Here is a 25,883-nt window from a genome sequence, read left to right as displayed (position 1 = left end):
TATATATATATATATATATATTACTTTAAAAAGTGATAATAAAATGCAATACACTCGAAATCTTTTGATCCATACTGTCCCTTAAAGATTTAGATATTCCCTTGAAATTTACAAGTGTGGTAGTTGTTTAGAACCCATGCTCCACCTACAAACTAATCAAGAATGGTCAAGTTGCTCCTTCTAATAATTCATTTTTGAAATTCGGACATCAGCTTTAAATTTTTTGCTTCATTTTCTTTTCTTTCAACTCACTAAGTCTTTAAGAGGATGCCAGTCTTTCTCCATCATGGGGGATAATTTCTACTCTATATTTTAAAAATTGCATCTTGGTAACTCCTTTCCAACATCCATGATGACATACACAGCTTGCGTAGTAATGAAATGTGTAATGTTGACTATGAAAGATGTTGTTTTGGAGCAATACATATAGCATTATTTTCATCCCATACTTGTTAGAAATTTCAACTAGATAGAATTTATATTTCACCATCCAACTTATATGTATCAGCTGCACGCCAAAGAAGAATGCATTCTTGTAATAGTGCAATGATACAACTTCAGTCTTTGAAGTTTAAGTCATTACTCAACATCTAGTATTTTAATATTGTGAAAATAGGTGCTAGTAGTAAAGACTAATAAGTATATTACCAGTCAAGTTCAATCGCTATTACGACAGCAGTATGAAGACAATGAAATGAAATAAAGTATGTGAAAAATATACTAATAAATAATAAAATGGATTCCAAATAAGTACTGAAAAATTAGAATTTATCAGCCTTCGTGCTTAGAACTTGAGACTTTTATTCATTGGAGAGAAGTTGGATGTATTCATAGCTTTTTCTTAAGCTTGAGCAAATCCATCCGTAGTCATCAAAAGGCATTATATGGTATAATCTGTTGAATATGATTTCTATAATGGGTTCCCAACGAAGGCGAGTCAACATTCTCGTGTTTAAATGCATAGATGACTTGCCAGTGGAAGAAAGACATGGCCTTCGATAACTTCAAGGGCTTCATTTACTACATAACGTACTTGCACATGCATTAGGTGGTCCCCAAGTTCCCTTTCAAGGCCTTTCAAAAATATTGTTAATTATATATTTCATATTTTGGCGATTTTGTTTATATTGATTCTTATATATATATATATATATATATATATATTGTATCACCCCCAAGAAAGTGTATGATGGATAAAAAAAGAGAGTGTATGATATTTATGTGAGAAATAATGTTAGCATCCAATTAGCGTTAGATATGTGACGAAAAATAATTTATGATATTGCGTCGGAATTAGCACCCAATTTGCATCGAAAAATTCAACAGTATGAGGGTTCCGTAAATGGCGAAATTTATCTTTGGATTTACGACGGAGTTTGCGTCGAAAAAAACATTGCAAATATATTACTTGTTTTCGTCGAACAAGTCCAACGCAATTTAATGAGCTTTAGGAGATCAGAAATAAGAGTTACGAAAATGCAAAGATTTATAAAGAAAAGATGAAATTATGTCATGATCAGAAGATTTTAAGAAATGATTTAGAACTTAGACCAAAAGTTTTACTATACAATTCTAGAGTGAAATTATTTCCTAGGAAACTGAAGTTCAGGTGGATGGGGCTATTGATTTTGGTTAATGGTGCTGTGGATATCAAGGATCCAAAAAATGATAGAATTTTCAAAGTAAATCGACAAAGGCTGAAACATTACTTTGATGGAAGTAGACCTATAGTTAATGAAATCTTAAGGTTGGTCAACCCGAGTAAGTTGTAAATACGTCAAGTAGACGACATTAAACCAAACACTTTGTGGGAGGCAACCCATATTTATTAGAGTGGAATAAGTATAGTTTGTTGAGATTTGATTGTGAGTATTTGCTTGCTTGTATTTCGTGTTTGAGAGTCGCACATGTGAAGTTACTACTTAAAATGCTATAATCCATAACCTAAAGGAGGTTAGGATGTGTATGTGGACCGAAGGCGAACCGGTTTTCAAGTGTTCACTTTTGCCTAGGCGCCTAGGTTCTAGCACACAAAGAACATGGCGCCTAGGTGTTATAGTTACAGAATCACGATTGTTGTGGTTTTTTCAGAAACCTACGAGAGTGCCAATTATTTTCTTGGAATCATAACTGAGTTATGTGATTACCTAAGGTCAAGTAATAAGGTAAGTTTGGGGGTATTCACATTCATCAATTTAATGTGATTTTACATATATTTTTAATTTATCTGAGATACACACTTGAGAAATTTTTTTTATTGATGTTGTGCAGGTTGCAGGTTATAAATACAAACAACTTGGAACGAGAATATCCAACGAAGAATTGACCTAAAGCGGCGTAACCACACAACTTATCATGGGAAGCAGTGAGACCACGTCAAAATTGACATGTCTACGACATACATGGAAAACATGTGGCGTGACCACGCCGTAGTCCTGTGTGACCACGGCGCACTAGTCAACACTCTAGCATGACCACGCTAGTTTTGGGCGTGACCTCGCTAACGAACGGGAAAACTCTTTTGAAAGGAAAATTGCTTGCCAAATTTGTGGTTCTTGCTATAAGAATGATTTTTAGGGTTTCGTGGAGAAAATTCTAGAACAAAGAAGAGTTAGAGGTTGCTAGAGGCTTAGATTAATGAGAATTTGAGTGCTTTCCTTAATGTCTTCTTCCTTCCTTGGTTGAAACATTCAAGAGTGAGTTTTTTCTCTATTTTGTGAGATGTAAGATGTTATTGTATGAAAGGAAGGGTTGTTGCTATTGTGGAAAAGACAGGTTATTGTAAATGATCAATTTCTTAGGTTTCAAAATTCTTAATAGTTTTTATTTTTTTAATTTTGGGATCAAACCCTCTACTTTGTGAGATGTAAGATGTTATTGTATGAGAGGAGGGGTTGGTTCTATTGTGAAAAAGACAAGTTATTGTAAATGATCAATTTCTTATGTTTCAAAATGCTTAATAGTTTTTATTTTTTTAATTTTGGGATCAAAGGGTACCACTTCGCAATGCCCAACAAAACACATACATTAAATTGAATTCACTACATACATTGTTTTTATAGCGACTATGATTTTTTACTTAAAACTATCTGGACAAGGTAGAATCATAGTCAAAATGAAACAGTAATAATAAAATAAATTACAAAAAAATATAGAGAAAATACAGAATAAGACAATAGCATTACCACGCTATAACACAATTTGCACCATGTAGAAAGAAAAATTACATAATTTACTACTACATTATAATCACTATAAAATACACCAAATGGATACTATAAACCCAATACAAAATAAAATAAAGATAAATAGAATTCAAACCTAACATCTTCAAACTAATATCAACTTGATTTGTATTCGTCGGTCGCATTCTCGTCAACGACTAAGAACTTTATCAAACAATTCACTATATACGCAAGTATGCATGTTGAATCAAGCAATAAAGAATTTAGTTAACTCATTATATACGCAAGTATACATGTTGAATCAAGCAGTAATGAATTTAGTTAGATAATATTCCCACGAGAGGAGGTATGCAAATTCTAATTGAAGAAACCCAATTCCTATTTTCACAAACCCAAATTTCTATTTAATTAAAAATGAATTTAAATTTTTTTCTTATGTAAAGTTCTGCATACATTATTATTATTGTAAGATAATTATGTATTTATATCTCTAACATATATACTATTCTTTGTACAAAATTAGGTCGATCCATTGTCTCATGTTTCACTGTAGATTTTCAAAATTTTAAAAGTGAAATGTGTATCATATAAAATTTCAGTCACTATTCTTTGTGCATTTGATTTTGCTCTTTTAATATTTGAGGAATATTGATTTAAAAATTGCAAATTCAAGGAACTAATTTTATCCTAACATATTTTTTTATTTCAAGCACTACATTCAAAGTTTACAATACAAGCTACAAGAAACAAAAAATTAGAATAACTGCACAAAAACTCATTATACTCTCTTTTTTGGTCTAATAAACTTCTCTCAAAGATCAACTCTATACTTCTTCCTCACAATCACACTAGCTCTTACTCTCTGCACACCTCTCCCAAGTCACTCACACACACACACACTACAACACTTTATAACCAATGATTCCTCACAAATATACCCTTCTAACCTATTACAGCTATATCAACGCCCATAACTCCTCTTCCTACTTTTGAAACTTTGATTTGAAGCCAAATAATTGTATGGTCAATTTGTCACATCATGTCGCTCAATGTGCAGTGTTGAGGCACTATGGCAGCACTCCGGCGCTCCAATGTTAGCACTTTAGTGTTGAGAGCTTTATCTTTTGGTTCTAACTTCAATCCATGATCTTGCTACAGCACTCTAGAGGATAGCATTGAAGCATGCGATGATGGCGCAACAACGCTTTCGTCTAGCGTTTCAACGATCAAACCTTAACTGGTTAGTAAAAAAAATTCTTAATTTCTAAAACTAGCTTTCTTAACATCAATAATGAACATAATAAAACATTTACCATTCCTTTTATTACCAATCATCCCCACCAATGCTAATGAAATATAGCTCAAAAGAACAACTTATGATGAGTATTGAAAGTTCTATTAAAGGTAGATTCTTCAATCCTTCCAAGAACAATGAAAGTCACAAACAATATAACAACATTATATCCTTACACCCCATGCTCTACAAATGATAAGTAATATAATGCCCCTCTACAAACGAACTACGAGCCAAATTAAAGGATCAAATTTATTTTGATCTGTCCTCAGCTCGGATCGGGATTGGATCGAGTCGAAATAAATTCTTATGTATTTATATATTTAACAACTAAATGTTTTGTTTTACATGAATAATGCATTGTCAGCTCGATTAGTGAATGATTTTTTACTTGAGCGGAGTGCTATGGGTGTGAACGCACAGTTACATAGTATTGAGTGGTATGCATGCAAATATTTCTTATTAGATTAGCACCTATTTTAAATTTCTGCTTGACAAAATCTCCATTAAATAACCACCACACTAAGGGCAATGCAATAAGCCATAGACATATATGCTTCAAATGTTTAAATATCCCACAAATAATTCAAAACTACACATCCATAACAATCGGAATGTACCAACTGTCTTTGATAACTGGTCGATCAATTTTTTTATAAGCTTCTAAAAGTCTTAACAAGTTAAAGCTATTAATACAAAAATAGCAGGTGGTAATCATCATATTTTATAGGAATTTGTGCCAGCAGCTACCGAACATGAATCTATTACAACAAATAAGCACAGTTTACAAAGAATAATTAAAAAATTGATGAAAGAGTCTATCCATACATTTTGAAGTAATCTCCTCTTTTATGAAGTTTAAACGTAAATCTCTTTCTATATTACAGTTACAATGCAGAATCCCGTAGTACCCATGGCATCCAGGATTCAACTTTACAACATATCATGTTGCAACATATATATCTAAGAGAACAAAGCTTTTCACATTTACAAAATCTACATATTTTCAACATATTTCTCTTGCACACAATATGGTGCAAGAGAATATGTTGTAGATTAATTATAGATTACTATCACATCTTTTCATAACCTAACATATTGATCGTGTTGAATATGATGAATTCAGCCGATGTCTCGAAAATCTCTAAAATATTTCTCAATAAAATGAGTAAATAATTCACAGGTTTAACGGCAACCCATAGTTCTGGAATGCCCTTATTCTCCCATCCCATCCTGCAGTTACTATAACATGGCCCCAGGAATGGGGTGTCCTCTTCTGACCGGAAGTCCGAGGAAAGGTGAAGTTTTTTACCATGCTAAAAGGTAGCTTCTCTTCCGGCCATGTTACTGATCCCCACGGAACGAAATCAGCCAAGAACTTATAGCCTAAAGTCAGATTACTGGGAAGTGAGAGGTATAGAATCTTATTGGCCTTATAGTCTACATGACGAAGGAAGTCATATTTAGAGGCATTCAAGCTTGATTTTTTTAGGAAACCCTGCCATGGGATCACGACGCTTACATTACTTGAGGCGAAACGTTCAAAAGACTTGATGCTCTTCGAGTTAGTTGAGGGGATATGGGTTTGGTTCATGTGGTTCCAGATATAGACGTTTGAGTCCTTACTTGCAGAAACTATATGTTCCCCATTAGGAGTGAATGTTGCTGATATCTTACTTCCAGTATTGTGAAAACCTGATGAGGAACAAAGCCGATCTTTTCTAGAAACATATTCAGGGTCTCAAATGAAATATGTAATATTTCAATACCTTTGTATTTAGAGACAACATTGACCCCTTCGAGAATTCGTATTACCGAGTCTGCAGATGTAACCATAAGCCTACTGCTGCAGGTAGGGCAAAACTGGGAAGTGAAAGATCACGTGTTAAATGACGAATTAGTCAAAAATGTAAATAGTTTATTTTGGAATCAATGAACATGTTCACCTGAAAGCCAGTTATCCTCTTGTCGAATGACTTCTTTTTGCCAACAAATGAAACCATAGAACTCAGTTGCAGGTCATCATCTGAGTTGTGATAAAAGAGAAGTGAAATTAAAATTTTTAAATGCTTTCCTATAAAATAAAAAACAGACAACGTGAAGGATCAACTTGAAAAATATTGATTACAAAGACAGACAAACAGAAATACTAAACAATCACTTAGATTCTGTAAACAGCAGAAAACTAGACAGACTGGGAAGAAAAGTAGTATTCAACATATGAAATTGCAGTGCTCATTCCTCTTACCCATTTCTGGAGTACAGTGATGGGTATTTATAATCAAGTATGTACAGAAGTTAGTTACAAAGCAGAATATGAGATGGTGCTGATTTAATCAGTTATTCCTTAATGTTTTGGATTGTGTATGGTACAAACAAGCAGGGGCAGAGGTGCTATATTCTAGTTTGGATGATTCGTTGACGATTCTGTTGTCACCTCCCCAAAAGTTGAAGGGCTATCTTGGAGCATCAACTGGTTACACAAGCTAAGGTATGAGTTGGGGGACATGGATTTTGTGAAGAGATCAGCTATTTGATCGACAATGTTGAGGTGATGAGAATAATTTGATTAGATTTGATGCAATCTATGAAGACATGATAATCAACTTTGATGTGTTCTATCCAAGCATAGAAAACCAGATTGTTTGCCTGTGCTATCACTGACATAATGTCACAGCTGAGGATTGTAGGTGTTGTTTGTTTGAGCTGAAAATCACTTGGGAGTTGGCGTAACAAGATGATGTCTATGGCAGCTGTGACAAGTACCCAGTACTCAGCTTCGATGGAGAATCTGGCTACTGCAGGTTGCTTCTTAACATGCCAAGAGCTTAATGTCCACCAAGAAATGTACTATAATCGAAGATTGATTTTCTATCAGGGGGATCAACAGACCGATAAGAATCAGAGAATGTATGACGTATAGGATTGTCATGGCACAATTAGTCCTGCTAGGGTCAAGTGTTGGTGAGGTTATGTTGGAATGGGAATCTTGTTTTTCAATCAACCTGACATGAGGTGATATGTAACTGTCTCATGTTGCCAAATTTAGGCATTTGCACACATTTTGATTAGATGCGTAGCCTAGGAATACATAAGGAATAGAACTTTTCGCAAACTTGTTCGTGGCTAGAAGTTTTTGCCAGGGATAGCATAAACAACAAAGTATATTGAGATGTGTATATTTAGGTGGTTGTCTACATAGACCTTGAAATAGGGATTGGTGTTAGAAGTGGGAGATGAAAGAAGCTTGATTAGGTAAATGGCATTTAAGACTAAATCAGGCCACTTATAATCAGGTAGAAGTGTTGTAAGTTTAAGAGGGTGAGATACTTCTAGGATATGACGGTTCTTGCGCTCAATCAAGCCATTTTGTTCTACAGTGTTGGATCAACTATATTGATGATGAATTCTATGAGTATTGGATAATACTGAATTAAGGGTTTGTAAATTTAGGGTTTGTTTGGGATAATTTTTTGGCTGCTTTGTTTTTTAGTCGGTCACCACAACTCTGTTTAGCGAACTTCTTTCTTGTTGCTTTTTAGAAATTTCTATGGTAAAGAGCTATTTTTTTCAACCTGATCTGTTAAAGTGTGGTAGCTGCATAAAAGCTGTGGTCTGACTTCTTAAAATTAAAATAAATTTATAATAGTCACCGCAGCTTTTTGAACAACAATTTCTTATGCACCAGCTTCATAGTTGTAGCTGCCCCAAACAGAACCTTAAAGTTGTTTTCGATTCAAAGAACTTCAGCTGAATTTGGAACTGATATTCTCCCATTATTTTGAATTTTATAAAAAATTGCATGTATTTGTATTTGATATGCATTGGAAATAGCCGTCATTAACAAGAGTTTTTGTGAATAAACAAAATGCAATATCGATAGCCGCCATTAGATAGAGTGGGTGAAGTCCCCATACATCCAAATGTAAAGTAGCTAAGGGTTGCAAGCAAAAAAAAAAAAATAGATACAAATAAAAGTAATGGGAAACTTAAATACCTAGCACACAATTCTTATGTATTTACATATTTCACACGTAAACATTCATTTTTACGAATACAACACTATGGTGCTTTAAACCTATACATAAAAGGTGTATTTTAGTTTAAAAATGGTAATAGTGTTGTGTACATAAAACTGGAAGTTTAGCAGTGAAATATGTATATACATAAGAATTTTGTGCTATGTATGTAAAAGCCCCAAAAGTACTTCAAGGAATTTTGTGGTAGGTCTAATGTTTAGTGATGGATTGGTGTTGTCTGATAATTTGCAGAATTGCTTGTTGTGGGTGGTCAAGAAAATGATGCAAGATGTTTGCTGCCATGATCAAGGTGGCTAGCGTTGTGGAGAAGGGGACTGATTGGAGGAGATGGAGTCTGTCACAGGATGGTCTGAGAAGGATTTGGTTGCTTAGGCTATTCTTGATGATTTAACTAGACTTGTCAAATTGAATGGAATAAAAGTTATCAGCCGCTAGTTTTTGAACAGAGAGAAAATTATAACTTAAATTTGGAATATGAAGTAAGGGGGAGAGAAGTAGCTTACGAGATCGGGTAAGAAGTAGACCTTGGCCTGCATGTGAGATGGGGAGAGACTCGTCATTGCCTACTATGACTTGGTTAGGGCTTTGTTATGATTGGAGGTTGGTAAGCTAGTTTTGATCTGCTGTAAGATGTGATGTGGCATCTATATCATGACAGGTATTGGTTGCTACCATCGCTTGTAAGTTGGTTCGTTGATCAAATTGGTTGGTTCGATGCTAGCATTTGGCCTCTAAGTGCTCAATTTTATTACAGATTGGCAGACAATGTTTGGGGATTTATTGTTGTCATGATATCTTGTGGAGGTTTGTTGTTTGTGATACTAGCTTATAGTGATGGACCAGTTGCTGTAGAATTTAAAGTAAGCTCGACAACAACTTTGGATGGATGATAATGCAAAATGTATGTTAGTATAGGTGGTTTGCTACAAATTTCGTTGTGCTTCGGCTGCTAGATTTGTTTCCTTTCTATATAGAAGCAAATAGATATCCTCAAAGTTGAGAGGTTGGAGATTTGCTATGGTGGCGATTTTGAAGGCTTGAAATGTGGATGTTAAGCTATTTAGGGTGTAATGGATGATGTCTTTGTCCTCAAGTGTAGAAACAGCAGCCGCAATTGCATCAACATTGCACTTGATTTGTTTCTAATCTGATTCTTCTATTCTTCCCTACCCATAACATATGCCTCAGCAACCTTCCAACACAATATCCTAAGAAAATGATTATAATTTCAATGTCATAACCATTCCCCCTCAACTCTAATTTATCATGAGCAACATAAAATCAATAGTACATATCTAATTAATCCCAAAAAATCACCCTACCCAGAAATCACAAATTCTTAAGTTGTTTACAACAATTGAAGTACACAGCTACCTCAATGGGTTTACACCTCGATCAGTACTTGTTGGATCATCTCAAGAAAACTCAAATTACTTTCTATCGTTCCTCATCGATCAAAACCTAGTAGTTGTGCTTTCTTCACAACATTACCATCAATTTTACCATGTTCCCTAAGCGTAGAAACCTATAAGAAGTTCTGGTCCACAATTCAGCATAGACTTCAATTTACAAATCATCTTGCATTTTTCAACTAAAAAATAAGCTACAAAATCTTTCCATGAAAGATCTCACTACGACCCAACACTTTTCTATAATAAAGTCCAAAACTGAAGTAATTGCTGCTACAGGATCTAAACTAGAAAATGAGGACATTATGCATTATCCACTAAGAGGACTAGCATCCACATGCCAAGCCTTCAAGAATGCTACAGAACAAATCAGTAATCTCTCCACCTAGATGGCTTCTACTCATTTCCATGCAGCAATGAAATAAATCTGGCAACAGCTCAACGGGAACTACAACAAACAACTCAAATAACCATGCATATCACATTGTCATCTATTCAAGGCCTTGGTTGAGGTCAACTCAAACAAAACAGATCCAGCTACACAAACCTGAATCAATGGCAGTCCTCTTCAACTAGAAATCGTGATAATAGAAACTAAAGTCGTATTGTCTGCCAAATCTATAAAAAAGAAGGCCACTCAGACACCAAATGCCTGTATCAAAAAAACATCTCTTATCAACCGGCCAACTTAGAAGCATTGGTGGCAACTAACAAATTCAATTAATCAAGAATGTTTTCTGGATATGGGAGCTACATGCACCTAACTTTAGACCAGAATCAACTTAACAACTATCAACTGTATCAAGGCTAACAACAAATCGTAGAGGGTAGCGGCAAGCCACTTCCAATTACACATACAAGCCAAGGTCTTCTCCCTATCCCATCTCGTAAGAAACTCGTAAGCTACACATCTTCCCTTTACTTCACATTCCATATTTAAATTACAATCACATTTCAATCCAAAAACTAGTTGTCGATGACTCTCATTACAACAAGGACAACTGAACCAACAAAATTCTTCTTCACAGTCACCAATCAGCTTGCTCTGTTTCCATAGCTCTAAACACTACAATCTCCGGAGCAAGCATCTGACAAAATTATCTTGGCCACCCCCAACCTCAACTCTGCAAATTATTGCCTTTTATCTTTTACATATTCAATTACATATTCAACCTTTCATTACATATTCAACCCATCAAAAGATAATGCAATTCATGTAATAAAATAAAAAGCCACAAAACATATTTTTTATCTTTTACTTCTTTTAGTTTGTCAAGCCCTAGCTATTATACATTGAGATATATGGGGCCCTTCCCCAACAAAATCTAATGAAGGATACAACTATTAAATATCTTTTATTGATGAATACTCTCGTTACTGTTGGTTATATCTGATGCATACCAAATATAAATCAGTGCAATTCATTATACAATTAAAAGCAATGACAAAACATCAATTTTAAAAACCAATTAAAATTTTGCAAACTGATAAAGGCATTGAACATCCTACAAAATATTTTAGGCTTACATCAATACTCACGATATCATTCATAAATAAAGTTGCCTCTATGCCCCGAAAAAAATAGCCTAATTGCATGCAAAAATATATATCTTAGAAGTACTGCAAGCTCTTAAACTTACAGCATAACTACTGGACTCTCTATGGCTTGATAAATTCTTAACAGCTACTAATCTTATCAATCTCCTTTGCTCTCCTAACACAAGAAACAAGCCACCACTTCAACTTCTAAATAAATAGCACCCCACATATACTCATCTCAAAACATTTTGTTGTCTTTGCAACCCATGGCTAAAGCCCTTAACTACAAAGAAATTCGTAGCGCAAACATTTTCTTGTGTGTTTACTGGATATGAATATAATCACAACGAGTAAAAATGTTGCAATTCGGTAACAAGCAAGTTTATATATCATGCCAAGTCAGATTTATTGAAATTGCATTTCCTTATAAGATTAACCAGCATTAACCTTCAATCACAAACATCACTACCAACTCTCGTCCCTACATCTACCCCATTACCTGAACGCCCACATAATATTATACCTCATCCCACACCTCAACCCCTACCCACATTGTATCACCCAGCCATTCCCAACAATGAACTCCAAATATGCCAAAAACACCACATGGTTAAAGGTTAAAACTTAGTATCCTAGCAAGTTCGAAAGCATCTCATAGTGGCCAGATCCTAAATAGAAGCTGAGTACATAACCTTCACCATAGCTGCCACCAGTATTATCTGGCTATCTCATCCCCTCAAAGAAACAAACAACACCTACAACCATGATCTCCGATAATATGTCAGCATTAGCTCTTGCAAATAAATTTTCAATTCTACATCCGAATAAAACAAGTTGAGGTTGATTATCATTTTAACAAAGTGTTAACTAATAATGAAAAAAGAATTTGTATTTCTTGATTTTTAAATGTACAATGAAGACTGATATTTATACAAGAGGTCTAAGAATATAGAAGAAAAGCTGTCACATTCTAAAAATAAGAGCTAACATTATGTCTATTTACATCCTAAAATTCTGCCTATAGAATCAAGGCGATTAATGTCATATCAAAGCTATTAATGTCATTGATTCCTATAAATATGTTAACACGCCCCCCTCCTCCTCAAACTCATGATGGTATAATGGATGTCATCTTGAGTTTGCTCAGTAGATATTGAAAACGCTTGAGAGAATGGGTTTTGATGAAGATATCAGTTGCTTGGTCAGCAAAGGAGACGAGAATTAAAAGTATGGTGCCCTAAGCAACATGATAACAAACAAAGTAACAATCAATTTTAATGTGTTTGGTAAGCTTATGAAAAACGTCATTATAAGAGATCTATATAACACTTCGATTATCACAATGAAGCATAGTAGCAGAAGATTGTTTGACACTCATATTAGATAACAACCAGTGAGATCAAGATGTGGCGTCAGCAAGATTCTGTGCTGGAACGAGCAACGACTGTTTGTTTTTTGATACACCAAGAGATGAGAGAATCTCATAAGAAGAAGCAATAACTAGTGGTAGAACGACGATTTATTGGATCACCAGCCCAATTAGCATCAACGTAGCCTGACAACACCAAAGAGGAGTGAGCAGAAAAATATAAACAATGAAAAAGAGTGTCTTTAATATATCGAAGTATCCGAAGAGCTGGAGAAAAATATGATGAGCGGGGGGGGAGATATGACCTGACTGACTAAGTGAACTGTATATGAGATATCAGGTTGAGTAAAAGTGAGATAAAAAAAACTACCAACAAGTTGTCGATATAAAGTAGGATCATCAAGAGGAGTGTCATCGAGAGGAGTAAGTTTGCAATTGAGTTCCAAGGGGGTTGATATAGTTTTACTATCAGTAATGCCTGCTAAATCAGATGCATACTTAGCTTCAGAAGATAATAACCTTCAGAATTATGAGAAACTTCAAGACCTAAAAAATAACTAAGATTATCGAGTTCCTTCATTTTAAAATATTGACTGAGAAAAAGTTGTAATTCGGAGAAACCAGATATATAATTACCTTTTATTATCATATCATCAACATAAAGTAGCAGAAGTACAATACCATGGTCAGGTCAACAAACGAACAATGTTGAATCATGTGGACTAGAAATAAAGTCAAGTTGAGCAAGAGTAGAACTAAATTTGGCAAACCAGACCTCAAGAGCATGTTTTAATCCATACAAAGCTCGTCGGAGCTTGCAGACTTTATGAGGAGAATTATAACCAGAGGGAGGATGCGTATACATCTTTTCTGACAAATCACCATGAAGGAAAGTATTTTTGGCATCCATCTAGAAAAGCTTTTATTTATGAAGTGCAGCAATAGCTAATAGATTACGAATTGATTTTAATCGAGCAACCGAAGCAAAAGTTTCTTCATAATCTATTTCATATTCTTGAGTGTAACATTTGACTACTAAGCGAGCTTTGTAGCGCTCAACAGACCCATCAGAATGAATGAGTCTTGATTTTATAATTCCATTTACCGCCAATATGGGGCTTATGAGAAGGAAGATAGACTAAGTCTCAAGTATGAGTTTTCTTTAAAGTTTGAAGTTCTTCAGACATAGCTTGTTGCCAAAGAGGGACAGTAGTTGCCTCACGATAAGAGCGAGGCTCATGACGGGTTGAAATAGCAGAATAACAATGGAAATCAGTAAGGTAATGAGGAGTTTCTCTTACCCAGGTAGAACAACGAAGAGTGGTTTCAAGGGTAGGTGGAGGTGTAGGTGCAGGATCAACAGCTAGAGCAAAATCAACGGGAGCAGGTGTGGAAGGCCTAATTTTGAGCGTATCAGGATTACCTGTGTCAGGGCTTCGAAATAACTTAATTGTGAGATCAGTGAGAAACATAGAGTCAATATTGACAGGGTGGTGAAATTTAAAAAGAGATGAGAACATTGTATTTTCCCAGAATGTAACATGACGGGATATGCGAAGTTTATTTGTAATAGGATCCCAACAACGATACTCTTTATGTTCAATTTCATACCCAATAAAACAACATAAACGAGCATGTGGTTCTAATTTCGTACATTCATAGAGTTGTAACATAACAAAACATGCACATCCAAAAGGTTTAATTAGGGAATAGTCAGGATGCTTGCAAAACAACTTTTCAGAAAGGGATAAATTTTGGAGAACTAAGGTAGGAACTCGATTAATGTTGTAGAATGCAGTAAGAGTTGCTTCACCCCCAAAATATTTATGGATAAGAGGTAGAAAGAAAAAGAGCACAAACAGAATCAACTATATGATGATGTTTTCGTTCAGCTCGTCCATTTTATTGGTAAGTGTGAGGACAAGAAAGTTGAACCAAGGTACCTTGTTGACTGAGAAATTGGAGTGAGGAAAAATCCTGATATTCCATAGCATTGTTTGTTCGAAGAATTTTAATAATAGAAGAGAATTGAGTTTTAATCATATTGGCGAATGAAGTGTAAATTTTTGGTAATTCTGGTCGATTTTTCAAAAAATAAATTCATGTAAAATGAGAATAAACATTAATAAATAACACAAAATAACGAAAACCATTTATTAAAGAAATAGGGGAATAACCCCAAATGTCTGAATGAATTAAGCCAAAAGGAGTCTCTGAAATGGAATTATTAAGATTAAATGGAAACGCTGGTTGCTTTGCAAGCTGACAATGTAAATGATTAAATGACTCAAACTATATAGATCCTAACATGCCACGAGAAATTAAAGCCTGAATTTTACTAGCAGAGACATGACCAAGATGGAGATGTCATTGGTGATTAGAAGAGTTGGGAGTTGTAGCAGCAGACAGAGATTTCCAAGGAAGATGAAGAGAGACACTCAAATAATGGACCCACCCTGCGATCCGTCCTAAAAATCTGTCTAGTTTGTGGATCTTGTAACTGACAACACAAAGGGAAAAAGTTAATATTCAACCCTTGTCATATAAATGACCAATAGAGATAAGATTGAGGATTAAGATAAGGATACAATAGATTTCAGAAAGACTAAGATTGGAGGTAGATGCATAACAGTGTGAGTGATATTCATTTTGCTACCATTGGTAGTGTGGATAGGTGGCAAGAAAGAAATCGGTGATGTGGTAGACAACGGTTTAATATTATTAGTTATATGGTTACAACAAGCAAAGTCAAAAAACCAATGAGAGTTACCTGAAGTGACAGACATGGTCGTAAACGAATTGAAAGAGAACCTATTTGAATAGTGCTTCAAGATCGCTCATAGTGATAGCAGTAGAACTGTCAGTGACAGAACCAAAGACGGAAACAAAGACAGGCTTCGAGACGGTCTTAGGTTTAAACACCTCATTTTTTGGTCATGGAGGACAAGTTGAGAAATTCTCAAAAATATGACCAAGAGCATAACAATATTTGCATTTGATCATTGAACAATTAACAAATACATTACCAGTTTGATTGCAATTCTTACACGTGTTGTTGCAAGATTTCAGATATGAGGGACGAGTAGTTGCAAGTGCAATTTCAAAATTCGAGGTTTTTTTCAAAATTAAGGCTAGTTTCTTCGAAAATGATTTCTTGTATAGCCACATCCAATGTAGAAAGAGGATCTCGGTGTAGTAGAGAGGCTCGAACGGCTTCATATTCAGGTCGGAGAGCCATGAGAACTTCAATAAAATGAAGATGACCTTCAATTATTTTCTTCTAAGATAGTTGATTCCAAATTGATTGAACTTGGGCAAGAAATCATTTATAGATTGACCAGATTCATGATTCTGATTATGAAGCGTAGTCCATAACTGAAAATAATGAGCAAATCCAATGGTTGAATATCTACTGGCCAAGAACTCCCAATTTGTTTTTACAGTGCATAATCAGCAAATTGGATGTGAATTGATGGAATAGAAGTGTTATGAAACCTAGTAATAATCTAATGGTTTTTGTTATCCCAATCTTCAAGGCGGTCAGCAAATTTCTTATCAGTTTCATCTTGCTTTTTGGTAAGCTTATTGATATCTCCAGTAATAATATGCCAAAACTTGCGACCGATCAAGAAATTTTTCATTCCTTGAACCCACAGATTATAGATTGAACCAGCCAAGATCGTTGCAATAGGGTTAGCAATATCAGATTTCTCCATTTGGAAGTGGAGGTGACAAAAAACTAAGAGATTATGCAGAAGAAAAGCACCAAAAGTAACGAGCCAAGAACCAGAAAATTATGCAGAAAAAAAATATCAGAAGTATAGCTCTGATACCATAATAATGGAAAAAGAATTTGTATTTCTTGATTTTTAAATTTACAATGAAGACTGATATTTATACAAGAGGTCTAAGACTAGAATATGAAAGAAAAGTTGTCATATTCTAAAAATAAGAGCTAAAATTCTGTCTATTTATATCCTAAAATTCTGCCTATAGAATCAAGATTATTAATGTCATTGATTCCTATAATCACGTTAACATTAATCCCATAATCTCTAATACCATGACATGTTATTAATAGCCTTAATTCTATTGGCAGAATTTAGAATGTGACAGTTTTTCTTTCCTATTCTAGCTTTAGACCTCTTGTATAATTATCAGTCATCAGTGTACAATTAAAAATCAAGAAATATAAATTTTTTTCCATTATTATGATATCAGAGCGATTCTGCTGATATTTTTTCTGCATATTTTTTTTGTTCTTGGCTCGTGACTTTTGATGTTTTTCTTCTGCATAATCTCTTAGCTCTCTATCATCTCCACTTCAAAAGGAAGAAATATGATATTGCAAATCCTATTGCAACGGTCTTGACTGGTTCAAACTATAGTATGTGAGGTCCAAAGAATGAAAAGTTGTTTGATCACTCACAAGCTTTGGAGTAGTGTTACTGGAGATATCAATAAGCCAACCAAACAACAAGATGAAACAGATGTCAAATTTGCTAACCGCATTGAAAATCGGGATAGCAAAAACCATCATATTATTATTTGATTTCGTAACATCTCTATTCCATCCATTTACATCCAATTTGTGGTTATGACACTGCGAAAGAAATTTGGGAGTTCTTAGCCAATAAATATCGGACCACTGGACATGCTCATTAATTTCAATTATGGACTACATTTCATAATCTAAAACAAGAATCTAGTCATTATGTGAATGATTTCCTTGCTCAAGTTCAATTGATTTGGAATCAACTGTCTCAGGAAAAAAAAGTGAAGACCATCTTCATCTTAATCAAGTTCTCACAGTTCTTCAACCCGAACATGAAGCCGTTAGAGCCTCTCTACTGCACCTACATTGGATATGACTATATAAGAAATCATTTTTGAAGAAACTCATCTCAATCTTGACAAAACCTCAAATTCTAAAGTTGTACTTGCAACTACTCGTCCCTCGTATCAAAAATTTTGCAACAACACGTGTAAGAATTGCAATCAAACAGGTCATGTTTTTGCTAATTGTCTGACTGTCAAATGCAGATATTGTCATGCTCTTGGTCATATTCTTGAGAATTGTCGACTTGTCCTCCGCGACCAAAAAAGTGGGGTCTTTAAATCCAAGACTGTCTCGAAGTTTGGTTTTACTTCCGTCTCTGTTGTTGTCGCTGACAGTTCTACTGCTATCACTATGAGTGATCTTGAAGCACTATTCAAACAGGCTATCTCTTCCAATTCATCTACGGTCATGTCTATCACTCTGATAACTCTCATTAATTTTTTGACTCTGCTTATTGTAACCATATGACTAATAATGTTACCACATCACCAATTTCTTTCTTGTCACTAATCCACACTGCCAATGGTAGCAAAATGAATATCACTCACACTAGTCATACATCTACCTCCAATTTTAGCCTTCCTGAAACTCACTGTATCTCTAACTTAGTCCTCAACCTTATCTCTATTGGTCAAGGGTTGAATGTTAATTTTTCCCCTTCGTGGTGTCAGGTACGGGATCCACAAATGGGGCAGATTCTTGGAACGGGCCGCAAGGTGGGTCGATTATTTGAGTTTCTCTCTTTATCTTCCTAAAAAATTTTTGTCTGCTGCTACAACTAACAACTCTTCTACTCACCAATGGCATCTTCATTTTGGTCATGCCTTAGCTAGTAAAATTCAGCCTTTAATTTTTCGTGGCATGTTAGGATCTACAAAGTTTAAGTCATTTAATTGTTTACATTGTCAGTTTACGCAGAAACCAACATTATCTTTTAATCTTAGTAATTCCATTTCAGAGAGTCCTTTTAGCTTAATTCATTTGGACATTTGGGGTCCTTACCCTATTTCTTCAATAAATGATTTTCATCATTGTGTTATTTATTGATGATTTTTCTCATTTTACATTAATCTATTTTTTGAAAAATCGATCTGAATTACCAAAAACTTATATTTCATTTGCTAATATGTTTAAAACTCAATTCTCTTCTACTATTAAAATTTTTCGAACAGACAATGTTATGGAATATCGGGATATTTCCTTACTCCGATTTCTCAGTCAACAAAATACCTTGGTTCAGCGATCTTGTCCTCACACTTACCAACAAAATGGACGAGCTGAAGGAAAACATCGTTATGTACTTGATTTTGTTCATGCTCTTCTTGTTTCTACCTCTTATCCAGAAAAATTTTAGCCTGAAGCGGCTCTTACAGCAGTCTACAACGTTAATTGAGTCTCTACCTTAGTTCTTCAAAATTATTATCATTTTGAAAAAATTTTGGGAAGCCTCCCGACTATTCCCAATTAAACTTTTTGGTTGTGTCTGTTTTGTTTTATTACAACCTCATGAACATACGAAATTAGAACCACGATCTCGTTTATGTTGTTTTCTTGGTATGGAATTTAACACAGGCTATCGTTATTGGGATCCCATTACAAATAAACTTCGCATATCCCGTCATGTTACCTTCTGAGAAAATATCATGTTTTCATCTCTTTTTAAATTTTATCACTCTGTCAATATTAACTCTATGTTTCTCATTGATTCCTCAATTGAGTTATTTCCAAGTTCTGACACAGGTAATTCTGATACGCTCAATATTAGGCCTTCCACACCTGCTCCTATTGATTCTGCTCTAAATGTTGATCTTGCACCTACACCTCCACCTACCATTAACATCACTCTTCATCGTTCTACCCGGGTAAGATAAACTCCTCATTACCTTATTGATTTCCATTATTATTCTGCTATTGCAACCTTTCATGAGTCTCGGTCTTATCGTGAGGCAAGTACTGACCCTCTTTGGCAGCAAGCTACGTCCGAAGAACTTCAAGCTTTGGAGAAAACTCATACTTGGGACTTAGTTAATCTTTCTCCTCATAAGTCTCCTATTAGCTGTAAATGGATTTATAAAATCAAGACTCGTTTTGATGGATTCGTTGAACACTACAAAACTCGCTTAGTAGCCAAAGGTTACACTTAAGAATATGGAATAGATTATCAAGAAACATTTACTCCGGTTGCTCAATTAACATCAGTTCGTAGTTTATTAGTTATTGTTGCATTTCATAAATGAAAGCTTCTCTAGATGGATGTCAAAAATACTTTCCTCCATTGTGAGTTGTCAGAAGAGGTGTATATGCGTCATCTCCCTGGTTATCATTCTCTTCATAAAATCTACAAGCTCCGACAAGGTTTGTATAGATTAAAACAAGCTCCTCGAGTCTGGTTTGCCAAATTTAGTTCTACTCTTTGCTCAACTTGGTTTTATCTCTAACCCGAGATAAAACCCACATAATTCAACATTGTTCATTCGTCGAGCTGACCATTGTACTGTACTTCTACTACTTTATGTTGATGATATGATAATAACAGGTAATGATAAATCTAGTATCTCAGATTTAAAACATTTTCTCAGTCAATGTTTTGAAATGAATGACCTTAGCAATCTCAATTATTTTTTGGGTCTTGAAGTTTCTCATAATTCTGAAGGTTGTTATCTTTCTCAAGCTAAGTATGCATGTGATCTACTTTCTCGAGCGGGCACTACTGATAGTAAAATTATATCAACCCCCTTGGAACTCAATTACAAACTTACTCCTCTCAATGGCACTCCTCTTGATGATCCTACTTTATATTGACAACTAGAGCGGGCACTACTGATAGTAAAATTGGAACTCAATTACAAACTTACTCCTCTCAATGACACTCCTCTTGATGATCCTACTTTATATTGACAACTTGTTGGTAGTCATGTTTATCTCACCATTACTCGACCTGATATCTCATATGATGTTCACTTAGTTAGTCAGTTCATGTCAGCCTCTCGCTCATCAAATTTTTCTGTAGTTCTTCAGAAATTTTGATATATTAAAGGCACTCTTTTTCATGATCAACAATTTTCTTCTCACTCCTCTGTGGTGTTACATGGCTACTCTGATGTCGATTGGGCTAGTGATCTCACGGATCGTCGTTCTACCATTGGTTATTGTTTCTTCTTTGGAGCTTCTCTTATCTCTTGGTGTAGCAAAAAAGAAACAGTTGTTGCTCGTTCCGGCACAGAATCTGAGTATCGTGCTCTAGCTGACACCACATCTGAATTACTTTGGTTACGTTGTTTTTTATCTGATATGGGTGTCAAATAGTCTTGTGTTACTATGTTTTATTAGGATAATAGAAGTATTATACAGATCTCTCATAATAATGTTTTTCATTAGTGTATCAAACACATTGAAATTGATTGTCACTTTGTTCATCATCATATTACTCAGGGCACCATACTTTTAATTCTCCTCTCTTCTGCTAACCAGGCGGCTGATAGCTTCACCAAAACTCATCCTCCCACGCGTTTTCAAGATCAACTAAGCAAACTCAAAATGGAATCCACTATACCATCATGAGTTTGGGGGGTGTTAACGTGGTTATGGGAATAAATGACATTAATAGTCTTGATTCTATAGGCAAAATTTCAGGATGCATATAGGAAGATTTTTAGCTCTTATTTTTAAAATGTGACAGCTTTTCTTTCTTATTCTAGTCTTAGACCTCTAGTATAAATATTAGTCTTCATTATACAATTAGAAATAAAGATTTTTAGCTCTTATTTTTAAAATGTGCAGCTTTTCTTTCTTATTCTAGTCTTAGACCTCTGGTATAAATATTAGTCTTCATTATACAATTAGAAATAAAGAAATATAAATTTCTTTTCCATTATTACAAAGATTTCACTAATTCAAACCATATCATAATCCATCAGATCAATAATGGCGATAATATAGCCGATATTTTTACAAATGCCTATCCACCAACAGATTCCATCACCTCTGTGATAAGTTGTTGCTCCAATAAAGCCAATCAACTTGTTGGGAGGTGACAGCATAATCACCAAAGAATCACTTGGAACCAATACATACTACAGCTGATATTTATCTCCGTCATGCACTAAATCTGAGCCGTCAGAGATTAACTGATAAAATGTGCACCATTAGATCCTCTACCCTTGTAACTAACCTCTGTACACACCTCAATATAAATATGTTTTAATGCATTCCGGAAATATCAATGAATTGTTCTTAAATTTCAGAATTTCTGCTCTTCATGCTTTCCTCTTTCTTCTGCCTTTGTAACAAGAGCTAAAGCAGATTGAGGTTATCTTACAACCATACAATTAGTTAAAATGGAGTGATCAAGCTCACGACAATGATGTAATAACAACTCATCCAAAAAAAAGGAACAATAAACAAGCTTTAGACTGATGGTACCGCCAAAAGGGATAGCATTGAAAGTCAAAGGATGGTCAATGTCAGAACAAAGGCTCAATATGCAGGACTTACAGTCCACTCAAGGTCTCTGAGTTTGACTTACGGATGGATTATTAAGCAAATTCAAAATAATCAATTAGGTCAACATAATATTAGGAATTATATTGGGCAAAACTTCAGAAAATTTTGTTAATTGATGGCTAAATAACTCTAATAGAAGTTTAATTTGTCATATCAAAATGTTCTCTTACTATTTTGGTCGTATCTTTGGCAGTTTAAACAAGTCAATAATAAATAATGAAAAATTTTCAGCATATTATGTGATTAAATGTGCATTAGTAATACAAATATTATTGTGATCTTATACAAGTAATTAATTTTAGGAAAAAACACCCTGGGAGAACATGAAATTTTACAATATTTAAAAAGATTGACATCATAAGTTTGATATATACGTTAAAAGAAAGAGCGAAATTTTATGATATTAACCTGTAGCAACATAAAACCGACAATCACCCATAATGGAACCAACAACCACACCCTACATAAACCAAATAGAGTTATTAATTTCACAAACACCTAGTAGATTTGAAACAGCTTCAAAATCACAACAGTTAATAAATTACCTTCCCGTCTGGGCAATAACAAATTGCTGTGACTATTTGTTTAGCATCTGTCCAATTCACAACACGACATGTTGGAATTTCCCAAATGCGAACTTTGCCATCTATAGAGCCACTAACAAAATATTTCTCATCCATGGGATTAAACTGAACGCAAGGCACTGCAATATGTCATCAAAAGGATAATTCGGCCATTGACTTTTAATGTAGATTATAAGAAGTTTAGTTCAAGGGGCATACATTTTAAAAAATAAAGAAAGCGCACCATAGTCACTATGAGCAAAAACTTTGAGGCAACCATCACACCCCAATTGCCACAATCGAACAGTTTTATCAACAGAAGATGATAACAAACACTGCAAGCAGCAATTATTCTCAATGATTTCCATTGAAAGATTCTCAATTGAAACTCGATACGAAGTAAACAAGTCTTTGGATTTAAGTCTACCTTATCTTTTGACCATGCAAGATCCAACACGTCGCCTTTATGACCATGGAACTCATGCAGTGCTTTCTCCGATACCTCGAAGACCTCCGGAGGAACAATGACATGAGCTGAATCTGAAGTTCCGCAAAAATTCATGGACCTGATATTTTTAAGACTGTCAGCATAAAGATTTGAATTCCTTGGACGTTCCATCACCTGCCATACTCTCACAACTCCATCTTCTCCGCCACTAGCTATATGCTCTCCATCTGGGCTAAACTTCATTGTCAGAATGGCTCCATTATGAGCCTTAAAATTTTGCCCCATATAAAGTGCAGAGAATTCCTTGGACTGCTTTCTATTTAAATGCACTTGAACTCGCTGAAATCTTGCCTTCGACCTCTCATCAGAATCATTGAGAGCTGAACCAGTTAAATAACCTTGCCTATCTACAATACATGCCATGGAACCCAATCGCCTCAACCACGCAAAGTTTTTCCTCATCGACGTTTTCTTTGGAATGCCTCTTAAAAAGCTACCATTTTGGTTTGAATCTCGTGCAACAAAGACCCCATCCTCTGAATTCTCAGTTCTTCGCTCAAATTGCTCGCCAGAGGATCTCCCCAGTGAGGTGCAAGCAACTTCTTCAAACCTCTCCGAAGAACATTTCCTAAAAACAGCACCATATTCTGTGGAATTGCTATCAAGGTCACCTACAATTGTATCATTTGTCATTAGCTCATCATCAGGATGAATGGGATCCAAACCCATGTACTTCATGAACTTGGCTCGCCTTTCCTGTATGCTACCTGGACTCCTGATCCAAACTTGGTATAGAGAATCATCATTCAACAACTTTACAGAATTCTCTTCTCCCAATGAGACGTGACTAGTCGCCGGACTACCAGGGCATGAATCAAATACCGAAGACAATTCCTCTCTGGAATCAGAGAATACATCCTCCCCCTCCTTACCTCTGAACATGGAATCACAAGCCATCATATTCTTTGAATACTCATGTGTTTTTGTGCTGTTAAAACTGGAACAATGCCCTCAATTATCTCCAAAGCAAAGGAAATAGAACAAATAAACAAAAAGAATAGAACTTTATGATAGTAGTAACCAAATCTAACACAGGCCCCAATCGGAGGCCGATGACGCTAGCTCCAAATCATCACTGAGGCCGACATTTTTATTGAAATTTCGGAGAACAAAGCTCGGATCGCAAATAGAAATTGATATATTTATATATATATCAATAATGCCTCGCAGGGATATACTGATCTTACCTGAACAACCATGACCTCTGGTCCTTCGATTGGTTGGGAATGGTGGGAAAGGATTCGAGCGAATAAACAAATAGGGGTTGGGGAAGTGGGGTTGACTCTCGATCTCGGTGATCGGACGGACCGAAAGCGATGTCTGTCCACCCTCTTCTTCCTTCTTCCTCTTCTGCTTCCTATCACGTTTTGCAGAGCGGCGTGATTACGAACGGCGGGAATCCCCGAGATTACCCCTGCGTCTTCGTTTTACGATTTTACTTTTTTATCTCGATGTAGTCGACTCTCGAGAGTTCTGTGGTAAGAACTCTTCCAGGCATCCTTCTTTAAAGTTCGTATGTTATACTTGGCCTCATACATGTTATGGTGACCTCATACAATAGTTATGGATCTGATCATTGATGTTAGAAGTGGAGGTAGAGGTAGAAGCTAAGTTATTATTTCTAACAGATGAGTTGGGTAGAAGAGATGTAGAGGTATGAGAAGAATATGTCATATAGATTTTGAACAAATAATCAATCTAGAAAGACATGAAGAGAGTTTCTTTTAGTGATATCTTAAACGTGTATTAAGCCTCATAGATTGACACATTATCCATTTGGTTAAGTAATGTAATATCATTCCTTGGACAATCTTTGATGGGAAAAGTATTTGCTTACAAAAAAGATGGAGCAAAGTCATCTCAAGTTGAAATTGTGCCTAGGATAGTTAATTTAACCACATCTTAGTTGTATCTAAAAGGTAAATGGAAACAAACTAAGTTTAATGGCATCATCAAACTCTCTAATGTACTTAAAGGTTGGACATACGCTGAGAAATTAGCTATATACAAGTGAACCTGCAAATTATGACTTCTAGGCCATTTGGATTAGTAGAGGCTTTAGCTCAAAATTGTCAGCTTGAATTATAAACATAAAGATGCTTTGCCCAAAGGTTTAACATATTCGCTCAATTATCTAGATTTGTCGTCTTCATTATGTTAGTTAGTTGTTGTTTGAGGTTGATTTTTTTCTTCTTTTTTTTTCATTCATAATTTTTTTAAAGTTTTTTTTTCTAGATTTGAACAACACTAATTTTATATTTTCTATTCTACACATACACCACATAGGACGTAGTTTTAAGCAAAAAATAATACAAATACAATAACAATAGTAATAGCATTGTGATGTTAGTGAGTTTTAAGCAAAAAACAATAACATACTATGCATTTCGCTTACTGAGAAATACATACATTTCTTTATTTAAACAGCAATAAGATCTTTATCCAAACCACCGTGGGACAAAACTTGCGAAATTTACATACATTCCAATCAATTCCTACGTATTTACATATCTGACACGTAAACTTCAAATTTTACATAAATACTACCTTAACTATGTATAAAAAAATGTAGTTCACTTTTTGAAAATTAAAGTAGTGACATCACAAAAATTATGATGATGATACTTTTGATA

General features: G+C 35.0%; 1 protein-coding gene across 3 annotated transcripts; it reads right to left on the bottom strand.

Annotated features, from left to right (window-relative positions):
- Nucleotides 1–5,224: 5,224 nt before the first annotated feature.
- Nucleotides 5,225–24,745, bottom strand: LOC110033566 (WD repeat-containing protein 44-like). 3 transcript variants are annotated; one of them, XM_020737596.1, is made up of 9 exons: nt 24,438–24,745; nt 23,170–24,187; nt 22,987–23,077; nt 22,725–22,882; nt 22,588–22,639; nt 6,426–6,505; nt 6,249–6,342; nt 6,002–6,174; nt 5,784–5,919 (listed from the first exon to the last, which is right to left on the bottom strand). In XM_020737596.1, exons 2-9 carry the CDS (start codon nt 24,148–24,150, stop codon nt 5,872–5,874), a joined length of 1,677 nt encoding a protein of 558 aa, XP_020593255.1. In that variant the 5' UTR covers nt 24,151–24,187; nt 24,438–24,745; the 3' UTR covers nt 5,784–5,871. The 3 variants fall into 3 exon arrangements, with proteins under 3 accessions (XP_020593253.1, XP_020593254.1, XP_020593255.1); XM_020737594.1 differs by having other exon boundaries at nt 5,225–6,174; XM_020737595.1 differs by having other exon boundaries at nt 5,225–6,174; nt 23,170–24,178.
- Nucleotides 24,746–25,883: the final 1,138 nt, after the last annotated feature.

This window comes from Phalaenopsis equestris, unplaced genomic scaffold (assembly GCF_001263595.1).
Source record: "Phalaenopsis equestris unplaced genomic scaffold, ASM126359v1 Scaffold001224, whole genome shotgun sequence".
In the NCBI taxonomy this organism is placed as follows: domain Eukaryota; kingdom Viridiplantae; phylum Streptophyta; class Magnoliopsida; order Asparagales; family Orchidaceae; genus Phalaenopsis; species Phalaenopsis equestris.
Note: the sequence above shows the minus strand (reverse complement) of the source record. Positions and strands in the feature narration are given on the sequence as shown.